The sequence below is a fragment of the Pipistrellus hanaki genome (genome assembly GCF_964339955.1).
Source record: "Pipistrellus hanaki genome assembly, chromosome: 5".
Classification (NCBI taxonomy): Eukaryota; Metazoa; Chordata; class Mammalia; order Chiroptera; family Vespertilionidae; genus Pipistrellus; species Pipistrellus hanaki.
In genome coordinates this window covers 73,770,090-73,783,108 of record NC_140507.1, presented here as the reverse complement: position 1 = coordinate 73,783,108, position 13,019 = coordinate 73,770,090, and the positions used below count along the sequence as shown (strand labels likewise).

General features: G+C 56.0%; 3 protein-coding genes across 5 annotated transcripts; 1 reads left to right on the top strand and 2 right to left on the bottom strand.

Annotated features, from left to right (window-relative positions):
• Positions 1-7: 7 nt before the first annotated feature.
• RPL36 (ribosomal protein L36) lies at positions 8-2,683 on the bottom strand. Of its 3 annotated transcripts, none has more exons than XM_084883684.1 (4): positions 1,829-2,683; positions 1,552-1,646; positions 260-394; positions 8-134 (listed from the first exon to the last, which is right to left on the bottom strand). In XM_084883684.1, the coding sequence occupies exons 2-4, from the start codon at positions 1,642-1,644 to the stop codon at positions 45-47; spliced, it is 318 nt and encodes a 105-aa protein (XP_084739810.1). In that variant the 5' UTR covers positions 1,645-1,646; positions 1,829-2,683; the 3' UTR covers positions 8-44. The 3 variants fall into 3 exon arrangements, with proteins under 3 accessions (XP_084739810.1, XP_084739812.1, XP_084739811.1); XM_084883686.1 differs by having other exon boundaries at positions 1,773-1,876; XM_084883685.1 differs by having other exon boundaries at positions 1,761-1,874.
• A 486-nt stretch (positions 2,684-3,169) lies between these two features.
• HSD11B1L (hydroxysteroid 11-beta dehydrogenase 1 like) lies at positions 3,170-5,940 on the bottom strand. The gene is given in 11 exon segments (XM_084885345.1): positions 3,170-3,583; positions 3,666-3,770; positions 3,772-3,925; positions 4,103-4,456; positions 4,459-4,461; positions 4,803-4,890; positions 4,892-4,921; positions 5,542-5,564; positions 5,567-5,668; positions 5,751-5,779; positions 5,781-5,940. Coding segments are annotated over 11 exon segments (1,095 nt in total). The 5' UTR covers positions 5,813-5,940; the 3' UTR covers positions 3,170-3,408.
• Positions 5,941-8,500: 2,560 nt separating this feature from the next.
• MICOS13 (mitochondrial contact site and cristae organizing system subunit 13) lies at positions 8,501-10,477 on the top strand. The gene is made up of 4 exons (XM_084883683.1): positions 8,501-8,693; positions 9,436-9,613; positions 9,806-9,857; positions 10,259-10,477. The coding sequence occupies exons 1-4, from the start codon at positions 8,665-8,667 to the stop codon at positions 10,354-10,356; spliced, it is 357 nt and encodes a 118-aa protein (XP_084739809.1). The 5' UTR covers positions 8,501-8,664; the 3' UTR covers positions 10,357-10,477.
• The last annotated feature ends 2,542 nt before the right edge of the window (positions 10,478-13,019 follow it).

The window sequence follows — 13,019 nt, the reverse complement described above, 5'->3', positions numbered from 1 at the left end:
CCCAAGGTTTCTGAACAGGTTTTATTATACAGATGGGGTGGGGCTCAGTCCTTCTTGGCTGCTGCCTTCCTCATGGCTGCAAGGACATTGCTCAGCTCCTCTCTCTTCCTCTTGGCGCGAATGTGTGTCCCCACCTGCAAGCAAAGCGGGCCATCAGCCTGGGCCCCATCCCACCCTCTGGGCACAGCTGTGTTTCCACCTGCCTGGCAAGAGGCCAAATGCTTCCCACCCAATCCCACCCCACCAACTGCCCACCTACCCTTTTCTTGATGAATTTCAGGGCCCTCTTGTCCTTAGAGACCTTGAGCAGCTCCATGGCACGACGCTCGTAGGGGGCAAAGCCACACACCTCTCGGATCATGTCCCGAACGAACTTGGTGTGCTTGGTGAGGCGCTGCGGGGTGAAGGGAGGCCATCAGGATGAAGAGCTCCAAACCCAGACCCTTAGGACCATGTCTGGCCTCCACCATCTGGGCGGGAGTATTCTGTCCGGTACAATGGAAGCAGGAAACCTCCCCATCCCCCCAAAAGCAACACAGCAAGTCATGCCTGGTCCCTTCCACAGGCTGTGGCTGGACCAGGAATCTCTTCCCATCGACACAGGCTGCCATGCAGAATTGGGGCTACTTAATAAAGTGGATAAAAAGGGGGTCCTGTAACAAACACGTCTTGCTCAGCAAAGTCTTTGTGGGTAGTCAGGCTCCAGGCCTGTAACTGCTATGGTGAAAGGTTTTCAAGCAAACTCTGCCCACTGTTCCTTGCCATCTAGGTTAACATCTTTGATAATACCCCTCGAGGGTGTGACCACCCTCAAGAGCACATAACCTTAACCATCCTGCAATCCAATCCTCGCCTTGTTTTATTTTATTGATATTTTTACAGGGAGGAAGGGAGAGAGATAGAGAGCTAGAAACATCGATGAGAGAGAAACATCGACCAGCTGCCTCTTGCACACCCCCCACTGGGGATGTGCCCGAAACCAATGTACATGCCCTTGGCCGGAATCGAACCCGGGACCCCTCAGTCCGCAGACAGACGCTCTACCACTGAGCCAAACCGGTTTCGGCCCCTCCTTAATTTCAAATGCAGTAAGAAGCTGCAGAACTGTTAACCTCTGGGAAAATTTTATATCTTGCTTCCAGGCAACTGTCCGTTTGGCTCAAATAAACTCATGAAAATTCTCTACAGGTGTGGGCGTTTCTTAGGTAGTCAGAGGCCCATAAATCCTGACTTGCCTGAACCGCCTCAAACTGATACTCGAATTAGCTTGCCAACCTCCACCCGAAGCCTATTCAAGTGGGCAAACTGTTAAATTCGCTCCACCTGCCCCTGCTTCCATCCTGCGGGCAGGTGGGTGGTGGTGTACGGCCCGGCTGGGCGTTCGCCGGGCAGACATTAGGTATTTCACTCACTGCTCTGGCCGGCCCGGCACCCACTGTCTGCCGCTCAGCCCACCGCAGGGCTCCCCCCTACTCTCGGTAGCCTGGAGCCTGAGCCCTGGCCGTGCCCTCCCCCCGGAAAGCCCTTCCCACCTCGCGACTCGGAACTCACCCCGCGGCGGCGGCTGTGCCTCGGCTTGCTCACGTTCTTGGTCACCTTGTGGCCCTTGTTGAGGCCCACGGCCATGGGGTAACGCAGAGCCATGGCTGCGGACAAGGGTGGAGAGAGGGGGGGCGAGAAGTAAGTCCCGGCTCGGCCACTGCTGCCCAGAACGCAGCGTCCCGGCCCCCTCGCGGTCGTTCGCTACACTCAGCCATTACCCCAAACCGCACCGGAGGCCCTGGGGCACGGATGGCCGTGGATCCCACCAGCGACGAGATGAACTAACCTGCTGCTCTCCTCAATGGCTGCCGCGGCGGAAGGGCTGCCGCAGCGCGGAACTCTGGGATATCTATTCCTCACGGGTTGCGCGGGCCAGAGAGGCAGGGATGCTGTGAGCGCCCCCTGGCGGCTGGAGGATTTCCTGCGGTCTCGTAAGCACGCGCAATTACCCCAGCCGGCCCTAGCGAGGGGTCGGAATTACATGCTTATGGCTATGGTGGACATGCTTATGGCTATGGTGCCTCCCTGTTCCGGGTGTGTGTGTGTGTGTGTGTGTGTGTGTGTGTGTGTGTGTGTGTGTGTGTGTGTGTGGTGGTGGTGGTGGTGGTGGAGGAAAGTTCTAATCTCACCTCTGCTGGGTGAAATCCCATCTCAGCCGCTAGCTGGCGCCAGGGACTTCAATCTTAATATCTGAATTTCTCCATTTATAAAATAAGGGCAATAGGACATATTCCAAACTCTTTGAACAGATGTAATGGTACCAGACGCAAAATAAAACTTCCATAAACGGATGCATTTTATGAGGCCAACCTCTGAGTTAGGGCTAAGGAAAGCGATGTTGTATAGTGCCCATTGTTGGCATTTGGTGTGAATCGATTTTATTTTAGGTGATGCAGAAATGAGAAGTATAAGAACAAAAATAGCCCTGACCGGTTTGGCTCAGTGGATGAGTGTTGGCCTGCAGACTGAAAGGTCCCAGGTTCGATTCCAGTCAAGGGCATGTACCTTGGTTGCGGGCACATTCCCAGTAGGGGGCGTGCAGGAGTCACCTGATCGATGTTTCTCTCTCTCTTCCTTCCTCTCTGTAAAAAATAACAATAAAAAAAGATCAAAAATAATTTCTTCTGTTTTTTCTCTTTCAATCCTAATGTCAAGTGTGTAATCCTTGATGCACATTAGTATTATCCATGCACAAACCAGGTATTTTGTGCGGCAAATAATACCTTTGGTCCACAATCAGTATCCTTCCTTCTGCCCTGGGCTTGCTGGGTGAGCCCACCTCTCTCCCTGCCTGTTTCTCCACCTGTGAAATGGGGTTGAGAGCTCTTCCCTGCTTGCTGAAAGGACCAAGAAATTTGAACAACAGATGTGCAAGGGGGAAAGGACTTTTATTATGAAAAGGGAGGCTGGATACAGAGCAAAATACATTCCTTTCCTTCCCCTCCTTGGACTCTGCCATTGGGTAGATGGTTTGGGGGCTCTCCTTTGCTTAGGGCAAGGAGTGAGTGGAAAGAACAAATCAGGTGGTTCCACGTGGGGGACAGAAGGATCCAAGGGAACCCGAGGGCTGGCTTTCCACATTACCTCTCTAGCCTTAGTTTCCCCATCAGCGAAATAGAAGCAGCAATCACGTCAACAATGACGAAAGAGAAGACTGAGATAATGACTTCCAGGCTCCGACAAGGTACGGCACACAGACACTGCTCTCACACCCAAGATTTCATTGTTTCCAGGTGCTAACCAGTTTTTCGATTTTCCCTTCCTGTATTGATGATATCTTGGGTCATGGCCACCCTCTCAAAGGTGTCGCTGTGTCCCACCTCCAGGATGGCTGGATGAGGGTCCTCTTGGAGAAGATGAAGGAGCTCAGGCAGCAGCAGTGGCAGTGACATTGAGCTCCTGGCGGATGAACCAGGCCCTTGGGTGAGGCAGCCAGGCCCGAAGAAGACAGTACGTGGAAGCCCAGGGGTAGAAGACGGGGGAGTCCCGCATGGCACCGCCCCGAGTCACAACCAGGGCTGCCTTGGTCCTTGTGACACCCCTGGGGACAGCAGTGCTTGGTGTGGACTGTTGCTGGGGCTGGGTGGCCCCACACAACCTCCGGTTCCTGCCCCTGGTCTTACCTGACTCCCTCCTTAGCTGAGGCGCGATCCTGGAGGCCCAGGACGCATATGGTGACGGCCACATCCACATCCTGCACAACCAGCTCCTGCTGCAGGAGCCGGAGAACTGTCCAGTGCGAACTTGGCCGCAGAATAGGGGCTGGAGAAGGGCGTGGGCACACGGCCTGGGGGTGCAGGAGGGTAGCAGCTGAGCTGCCACACACTGCTCTCCCCCGCCTCGAGGTAACCTGCTAGCCCCATCCAGGCTCTCCTGCATCGGCCTGTGGCTTCCCCACTCCCCGCCCCGCGTCACCAGGGAGCCCTTGCTGTCCGTCAGACTGGGCAGTCAGTTGCATGAAACTCAGGAAGTTCACCTCAGGAAGTTCACCTGGAGGTGGTGGCAGGCCCAGAAGGTGGAGGCAGGGGGCGGAACCTATAAACCTGGGGGAGGGCTGGTTAGGGCTGGGCTGGAACTAGGACCCGGGCGGAGCCACGCCCTGGAGAGGTGAAGCCTAGAAGCAGGAGGGCAGGGGCTGGGGCCGGGGCCCAAAGAGGGATGGGGAGAGGATGGAGCCTGGGAAGAAAGGGCTGGAGAGCCAGCAGTGTGAGGTGCCACAGTCGAAAAACGGGGTGAAATCTAGCAAATTTAGAGGTGGGACCCGGGGATAGGAGGGATGGAGCACCGCCCGGGGGGCTGGGAGGCAGGGTGGAGAAGGGGCGGGGCACCTGCCTGAGCCGGCTAGCTCCGTGGGCACTGAGGGCCCGTGGGCCTGCTGGGGCAGCACCCAGGGGGTTCAGCACCAGGAAGTCCAGCGGCCTGTGCAGGAGAAGCTAGGAGCTAGTCCTTGAGGCTCCACCCCCTGGACTCCTCTAGCCCCGCCCCTTAAGCTCTCAAATTTACCCAGAGCGTCCATGAGTTCCGCCCTCCTTAGAGCCCCTTCTCCCCCGATTAGAGACCCAGCCCTACTCCCGGATCCTGTCAGGCTACAGGCCAAGTCCCTCATCCAATGGAGCTCCCTGGATGCAATGAGGCTCCACCCCTAGTTATGCCCCAGGAACCTTATACATTTCCTCCTTCCCCCCCACTCCCCCTTAACCAATTGGGGTCCTGCCCCTAAAGTCTAAGCTGAGGTCCCAGACTCTGGGCCCGCCCCTCACCCAGCTTGTCCAGCGCAAACCCCACCACGCGCTGGGGGCACCTCGGGGAGGCCACGTCCCCAGCGACGAAGGAGACCTTGGGAACGCCCAGCGCCCAGCGTCCGGCAGTCCCCTACCACCTGGGGGGCCAGAGCTGCCCGGAGCCCCTCTGGCTCCCTCTAGCTGCCAGGCGCATTGGGGCCCCAGCCTGAAGCCCCCTCCCCTACTCTGAGCCTCCTGTTCAATTCCCAAAGCTTTACCACTGGGGCCCTAAACTGGCATCTGTTTCATTTGGTCAATCATCACGATTTAAAACTCAGGGGATATCAGATAAATCTCAAGGTTTCTGCTCTCCCCAACCTCCCCCCCCCCCCCCCCCCCGCCTTGAAATTCTGGAAGGTTTGTGTCAAGAGCTGTGCATTTGCTCAGAACGTTCTGTTGCTAAGAAAAGTCCACCCACCCCCCCTTTTCAGTTTGGGATCCCTGTCTATCATCACAGCCTTTGGGCAGGACCCATACTGCCATTTACTGAGGAACACTCCCGGTTTACACTCACTGTCTTACTGATCCACCCAATGCCACAGCCCGCAAGGAGTACTTTGCTTTCCGTTTTGCAAATGAGAAAATGAAGGCTCACAGAGGTTAAGCAACTTGCCCAAGGTCACATGGGAAGCCTGGGATCTTTGCAGAGATTCAAACCCAGGCCCCCTTTTCCACCCCACTCGCACCCCCACCACTACACTGGAAATGGGTGTCTCACCTTCTGCGGGAAAGCCTCCGTGCGGCAGTGAGCACCAGGGGGAGCCCAGGCAGGCAGTGACATGCCAGTTCCTCCCCAACGCCAGCACTGGCTCCTGTCAGCGGCACACGGGCTCCCTGGAGGCCAGCTGGCAGCGAGCAGGGGTGGTCAGCCTCCAGTGTGCTCAGGGCAGCTGGCGGATTCCCCCCTGGCCCACCTCCGGCACTCACCTGGGCCAAAGTTGTCAGCCCAAAAATAGAGCTCCCAGCCCAGTGAGGAGGAGGGCCTGCATGGCCCGCCTGGGTCTGCAGTGAGAGCGAAGGTGGCCGGCATGGTCCGGGGCCAGAGCCACACCTGTCTCCCCAACTGCTCCTTCGTTTGAAGATCAGCTTGGCCCCTAGACTTGCGCCTCTTCTCCATCACAGCCGCCACCACGTGGCCCAGGCCACCATCCGGGCCACCGGAACCACTCTCCCGGTCTTTGGGGCTTTCTCCTTCCAGGCAACAGCGGCAGCACATCTTGCCTCCCTCTGCTGAAAACTCTCCCAGATTTATTCAGGACAAAAGTCACACACACTCCTCGATGACAGAAAAGGCCCTTCACGCACCAGCCTCTTGCTCACTCTGCTTTTTGCCACACCAGCCTCTTTGCTGTTCCTGAGAACCAGCCAGTCACCATCTGCCTCAGGGCCTTTGCACTGGCTGTTCCCTTTTTTTTTTTTTTTTAAATATATTTTATTGATTCTTTACAGAGAGGAAGAGAGAGGGATAGAGTTAGAAACATCGATGAGAGAGAATCTCCCGACACCCCCCACTGAGGATGTGCCCACAACCAAGGTACATGCCCCTGACCGGAATCGAACCTGGGACCTTTCAGTCCGCAGGCTGACACTCTATCCACTGAGCCAAACCAGTCTCGGCTGGCTGTTCCCTCTTAATTGCTCCAGGCAGATAATCCAATGGCTTGCTTTTGCTTCTTTCAAGTCTCCGCATAAAAATTACTTCTTCCCTGAGCACTTCCTGGGCCTCTGTTTTCTGAAGCACGTCCCTTACTCTCTCTTACCTCTACAATTTCTATCTCCTTCTCAGCACGTAACATCACCTGAAGTCACCTTGATGATTTGTTCCAAGTTCACTGTCATTCACTTCTAGACTGTCAACCACTCAAGGGCAGGAAGAAACAGAAACCTACTTTCGTTTTTGTTTCTCCCCCCCCTACCCCCCACTGTTAGGTTTTCAGTGCCCCAAACTGTGTCAAGAGCACAGCACGTGCTCAATAGATACTAGATTAACACAGGAATGCGGGAGGCAAGAGCTGGGGGAGACCACTCTGGAGATACCCAGGAGGAGTGAGCAGGTCCCCATGTCATGAGAGTTAAGATATGAGAGTTAAGCTATAGGAGCAATTTACTTGGCCGAGGGAAATGGCTGCTTAAAGTTTGGGAGTCATAGGTTTCCTTTGAAAAGGGCACAGGTTCATCACATCTTGGGGTTTCTATCCTCTGTACTCAGCGGGGCAAAGAGGAGAGGGGACTTCTAGGACCCAGGATGCTGAGAGCCGGTGCGACTGGGAGTTCCTATATCCCGATCGCTAGATCCAGCCCTATGAACTTTGCCCCACAACAAAGCTCCAGCAGCCTCCCCTCCTCCCCCATCTTTACACTCCACTCCTCCCACCCTGTTCTAGCCAAGCAGCCAGAAGGATGTGCCAAAAGAAGTCTAGTGTGCCCCTTCCTGCTCTAAACCCTCCCAAGGGCTCACCACTGCTCCAGATGGAGACCAGGCTCCTCACACGCCCACAAGGCTCACGGGGTCTGGCCTCTGCCCCCCTGTCCATTCCCATCTTCTCCAACTTCTGCCTATGAGCCAGTTCTCGGACAAGTGAACTTGTCGCCTTTCCCAGTCACACCAGCAAATCTCACAGCAGGGAACGCGCTCCCACCTCCTTCCCTTCCAGGGAAAGGCATGAACCCCTCAGCTCAACCCACTTCCCACGGAAGGATGGATGGATGGATGGACGAAGCACCTGGGCTGAGATGGGGGTGGAGGGAACCGGATCCCCGCAGAATCCACTGGCCCTCTGACCTCGCTGGGCCTCAGTTTTCCCGTTGTACAAAAAGGGCGTGCGGCCGAAACCGGTTTGGCTCAGTGGATAGAGCGTCCGCCTGCGGACTGAAGGTCCCAGGTTCGATTCCGGTCAAGGGCCATGTACCTTGGTTGCGGGCACATCCCCAGTAGGGGGTGTGCAGGAGGCAGCTGATCGATGATTCTCTCTCATCGATGTTTCTAGCTCTCTATTCCCCTCTCTTTCTCTCTGTAAAAAAATCAATAAAATATATATATTTTTTAAAAAGGGCGTGCCACCCGCTCCGAGCTCCCAACCGCTCACTAACCCTCCGGAGCCTGTTTCTTTCGCCGTGCACGGGGGCCGGGGCAGGCTGCGCCGGAGCCAAGCGCAGGCCAGTAGAGTCTACGGTTCACCGCCCGCGGCCCCCGACCACGCCCCTCCCGTAGGGCCCGTGTCACGTGACTAACCCTGCCTCTTCGCAAGAAGGCGCCAGGCCGCGGGGACTCTGCGATGCCCGGCGTTGCCAGGCAACGGCCTCCCGGCTGGCTCTTTTGATCCCAGCCAAAGCCCTAGCTCAGCCTCCAGAAGGAAAACACGCCCCACCGTTCGAAACCGCTCACGTGACCTAGTCCCGCCTCTCTCGAATAATTCCGCCCTCGTGTTGCCGTGACAACTGGCTTCTAGGGACACTCTTCTTAGGCCCTTATCCTGAGTCACCCGCGCAGGCGCCGTTGGACCTCCCGGGCTCCGACCTCTTCTTGAGTCACCCTCAGGCCTCACTCCAGACATCCTACTCCCTTTTCATTCACGCCACAGAGACAGGACTACATTTCCCAGGAGGCTTGGCGGCTAGCAAGTCATCCGGCGCCTCACAAGGCCGTGCCGAATACATTTCCCAGGCAGCTTTGCGGCGGCCCGGCCCATGTGATTACGCCGCACACTTTTGGTAAGGAGACTCCGACTCCCGAAGGTCTTTGCGGCTGACAAGGGAAACTACACTTCCCAGAGGCCCCTGCCGCTTCGCTAACGGAAGCGACGGGCGAGCCGACTGTCCTTGCGCGCGGAGTCCAGCGGCTATGGTGTCCCCAGTGTGGTCGATGATGAGGTGCGTGTGGCGGGCGGGGGGTCCCCGAGCTCCTGAGAAAGTCCTCCCTGCGGAACCCTCCTCTGGTTTGCTCCCCACCTGCTCCTCGTTTCCCGTAGTGTCAGGTGCCCTATGGCCCACTTGGGGAAACTGAGTTTCCAGCGGAGAGGTGATTCCCGAGGTCGCGCGAGCCCTTGCTTTCGTATTCTCGGAATACAGCGTCTCTCCGAGTCTCAGTTGCCTTCTCTGTAAAGTGGGTGTGCCGCACGCCATTTATTAGGCGATGAATGCGCACCCACAGCGGCGCTGGACATACAGGAAGCGACCAGATACACTTGGAAAACCCTTACGGAGGGTCCCTCGGGCAGAAGGCAGAAAGTCAAAGGACTTATGTCGTCACTGTTCCCTGGTCTGTGCGGAATCATTAGTGATCCACTGTCCCTTTGCGGGCCTCAGTTTATAAGTTGAATGGGGCGGAGTACTGCTTTGCACACTGTAAATGGAATACTGTGCCTAGTACGGGTCAAGCATGCCTCTGAGCTAGCAAGGTGCCCAGTCATTTCCCTATTAGCTTCCTGGCTTCAAGTATTTTGGATTGTGGGACTCCCTAGGGGGGTCTAATTACTAATCCCATAGGTCTAGAGTCCTCCCCCCCCCCTCCCCACTACACACACACACACACACACACACACACCCACACACACATCCCATGTGTGGCCTGCAGTGTTCCCTAAGCTGCTGTCGTTCCCTTCCCTGCATTCAGGTTTCTCATCAAGGGGAGTGTGGCTGGGGGAGTGGTCTACCTGGCGTACGACCAGGAGCTGCTGGGGCCCAGCAACAAGAGCCAGGCAGCCCTTCAGAGGGCGGAGGAGGTTGTCCCCCCTGCCATGTACCAGTTCAGCCAGTACGTGTGTGAGCAGACGGGCCTGAAGATACCCCAGGTACCCCATGCCGGGAGTGAGGCTGAAGCTTGATGGGAACCAACTTTGGGGTGGCCTTCAGTCTCTGGTCCCTCCAACCTTGTTTGGTGTCCTCCACACTGGGGCATGGGCTGCTTTCCCTACCTCGGGAGGGAGTTGGGGCTGCCAGGCCCTTCCCCTCTCATCAGCCCTTTCTCCCCTGTCTCTTCCCAGCTCCCAGCCCCTCCAAAGTTTAACTTTCACATCCGTGAGTCCTGGAATTCAGGTAGGCCCTGGTCCCTCTGCTTGGGGGTGTGGCCCCACGTACCCTAGTCTAGCACCCCTTACCCTGCTTCCTGGTCATGGCTTTCATCACTCCCCTTCCTGCTGTGTGCGCCTCTCCTACATCTGAAAGAGAAGGGGTGGAGGTTCCAGAGAGGTAGGAGCAAGATGGAGCCTCTTTTTGAGAGCTTGGGCCACCACTGGAGCACGTCAGGGTCAGGAGTTCTCTGACAAGGTGAGGTCCTGTCCCTTCTCTGTGTCAGTTTCCTGGTGTGGAATTGACAAAGTTGAAAGTGGCACCTCTAAGAGCATGGCTGAGTTGGGTGTCCCAAGGGGTTGGATTAAACCCTTTAGCTGCAGATGGGGAGCCTGACCAGGCATTGGGCCCTTCTTCCCTCCCCACAGGCATCATGACAGTGATGTCGGCCCTGTCGGTGGCCCCTTCCAAGGCCTGTGAATACACCAAGGAGGGCTGGGAATACCTGAAGGAACGAATCAAGTAGCCTATCAGAGGAGGCTGTCTCCCCAGTCGGAAATGGGCATGGACCTCAAGCCTCTGGAATGGGACCCTAATCTAAGGGCAGCTCCCGGCCTTGCAGCCCAATAAAGGACTTTGGAAATGTTTCCTGGCCTGTGTGTTTGCCCCAAGAGCAAGAAGTGGTCCAGCTGGCTCTGAGTGTGTGTGCTTTTGGCTCCTGGGGGCTGCTCACAGCCTGATCTTGGTACATACCTTTCTGTCTGGTCCCTGACCACCAGGACCCTCACTCCATATGGGAAGTGGGAACAGATAGGTGGCCCCAGTGCTCAGGGCCCTGGGAAAGGGTTGAGAAAGTGCTGAAGGCCAAACTGGGCTGGGGGATCTGGGGTCTTAGCGGACTGAGCCCTGGGTAGGTCTCAGATTGGGAAAAATTCATCTCTCCTTTGCCATTTCCACTTTCATTCTTGCCTGGGGGAGTGGTCTGGTATTCTTTGGGAGCACAGGCCTGGAGGTCATTGCCCTCCCGACTTTATCTTACGGAGGTGCCCTGTTCCCTTCAGAAGCCTTCCCTAGCACACACACTAGATCATCTGTCAAGTGATCTGAACGTATCTGCTGGGAGGTTGGACTGTCTAGATGTTCCCAACCACTCCACCGCTTGGGGTCAGGTGGCCTCCGACAAGGCCTCAAGCAGAGGGCATCCCTCTGTTGTGACACTAGAAGGAAATCTGTGCCCCCGTCGGGGTGGAGGTGGGCATAGATAGGAGCCAGAGAACCTGACCTGAGAGCAAGGAGAAGACCCTGGCTATGGCTCTCTGAGCCAGCATGGAATTCTCTGTTTCCAAGAGTGCTGGTGTGTTCGTCCCTCAGTTTAGGGATAGAGCTCACACAAAACCATGATTCTGGGAAAAAGCTGCAGGTATTACATTGAGGAAAATAGAGGCCAGGCATTCCTCAGAGAAGCAATGCATCTGTTCACCTTACGACAAGGAGAGGTGTAGCTGAGGATGGGTGGCCTAACCTACTGTGCTTGGGGAGGCAAAACCGACAGAGACCTGTGCTACCATGGCCTCCATGGTGGGTCTCCCATGTCCATTGTGGCACATGAATGCTGCCCAGCTCCCTGCCGCCTCTGCACTTGCTGGGCCTCTACTGGGATGGGAGCAGGTCTAGGGTGAAGGCAGGATGGGCAAGGCCAGGGAGCATCTCTGACCCCTGGTGCTGCCCAAGAGGGACCTGGTTCTGGATATCAGAAGCAGGAGTGTGGCCCAAGTTCAGGACCCACCCAGCCTGGGTCTCTACCCACTGATCCCCCAGTCCCATTTGCCAATTTTTCAGATGGAGACACTTGCGTAGCCAGGTCAAAAGCTCAACCTGTCCACCAGGAGCCCAGATGGTTAACCTTAAATCCTACCTGGGACACAGGATTTCCACTTGCTTCACCCTCATGGGCCCATGAGGGATTTATACCCAGACTCATTCATCGGCTGTCTCCTGCATGTCCCCCAATGGGGATGGAACCTGCAACCTGGGCATGTGCCCTAACTGGGAATCAAACTGTGACCTGGTCTTAGGACATTCAGCCACAGCCATGCCATCTGGGCTCAACCCACCTTTATCAACTCTTTCATGAAGTGGGGAGAGACCTGCCAAGGCCACCCCACTGAACTTGAGCAATTGTTAAAAACCCTTTGTCAATCCAACAAAGCCTTCAGAAAAGGAAACCAACCTGTGTAAGTGTGCAAGGGGCTGCCCTGGGGGCATGCTCAGCTCTCCCGGCACCCTCACCTCCAAGCTGTGTCCTGCTGCTCATGAACTTTGTACTCAGTGTACGTGTGTGTATTGGGCATGGGCGAGTCCCCCAAAACTGAACCCAAGACCTTGTCTCTACAGCCTCTATGATTTACTTGTCACTGCCCACATGCTAGGCCCAGAATCAGCTGCTGGCTCCTGACTCCTCATAGCTACTCTCTCATCCTCCATGTAGATCCAGCCGCCAGCCCAGAGACGACTGCCACACTTGACCCCTCCATTGCCTCACTTAGTCAGACCCCCAATTCTTCTCTGTTTACTTGTATCATTACCAGTGCCAAGACCACCTCCCTGGCCTTCCCACCTCTAGGCCCTTCCCACCTTCGGCCCTTTTTCCATCTTCACAGCCAGCAGTGTCTTCTTCACCCTCTCCCCCGTCACACCTGTCTCCCCTGTTGCCCTATTTTTTTTCGAAGGACCCTTATGATGATATTGGACCTACTTGGATAACCCAGGGTCATCTCCCATCTCAAGTTCTTGCCAAGACCACCTCCCTGGCCCCACCTCTTTCAAAAAGTCAAGTCTGATCATGTCACTATCCTCAGAAATACCCGATGGCTCCCTACTACCCTCCTTGAGCCCAGATACCTCTCAAGGGCCCTTTTCTTAATCCCCTAGGTGCCCACTACTCACGGGCCCCCTTCACCAGGCCACCACCCTTCCTCGTGGCTGACTCCCCTAACCTATTCCTTCTTTCCTCAGACTGAGTTGAGGGTGCCCATGACAGCACCTACCACCTCGGCAGGGTTTCCTCATCTCAACATCACTAACATTCAAGGTCAGATGAATATTTTTTTGGGGGGGCATCCTGGGCTCTTTAGATATTGAGCAACACCACTGCCTCCACCCCTAAATGCCAGAAGCAACCCTTATTTC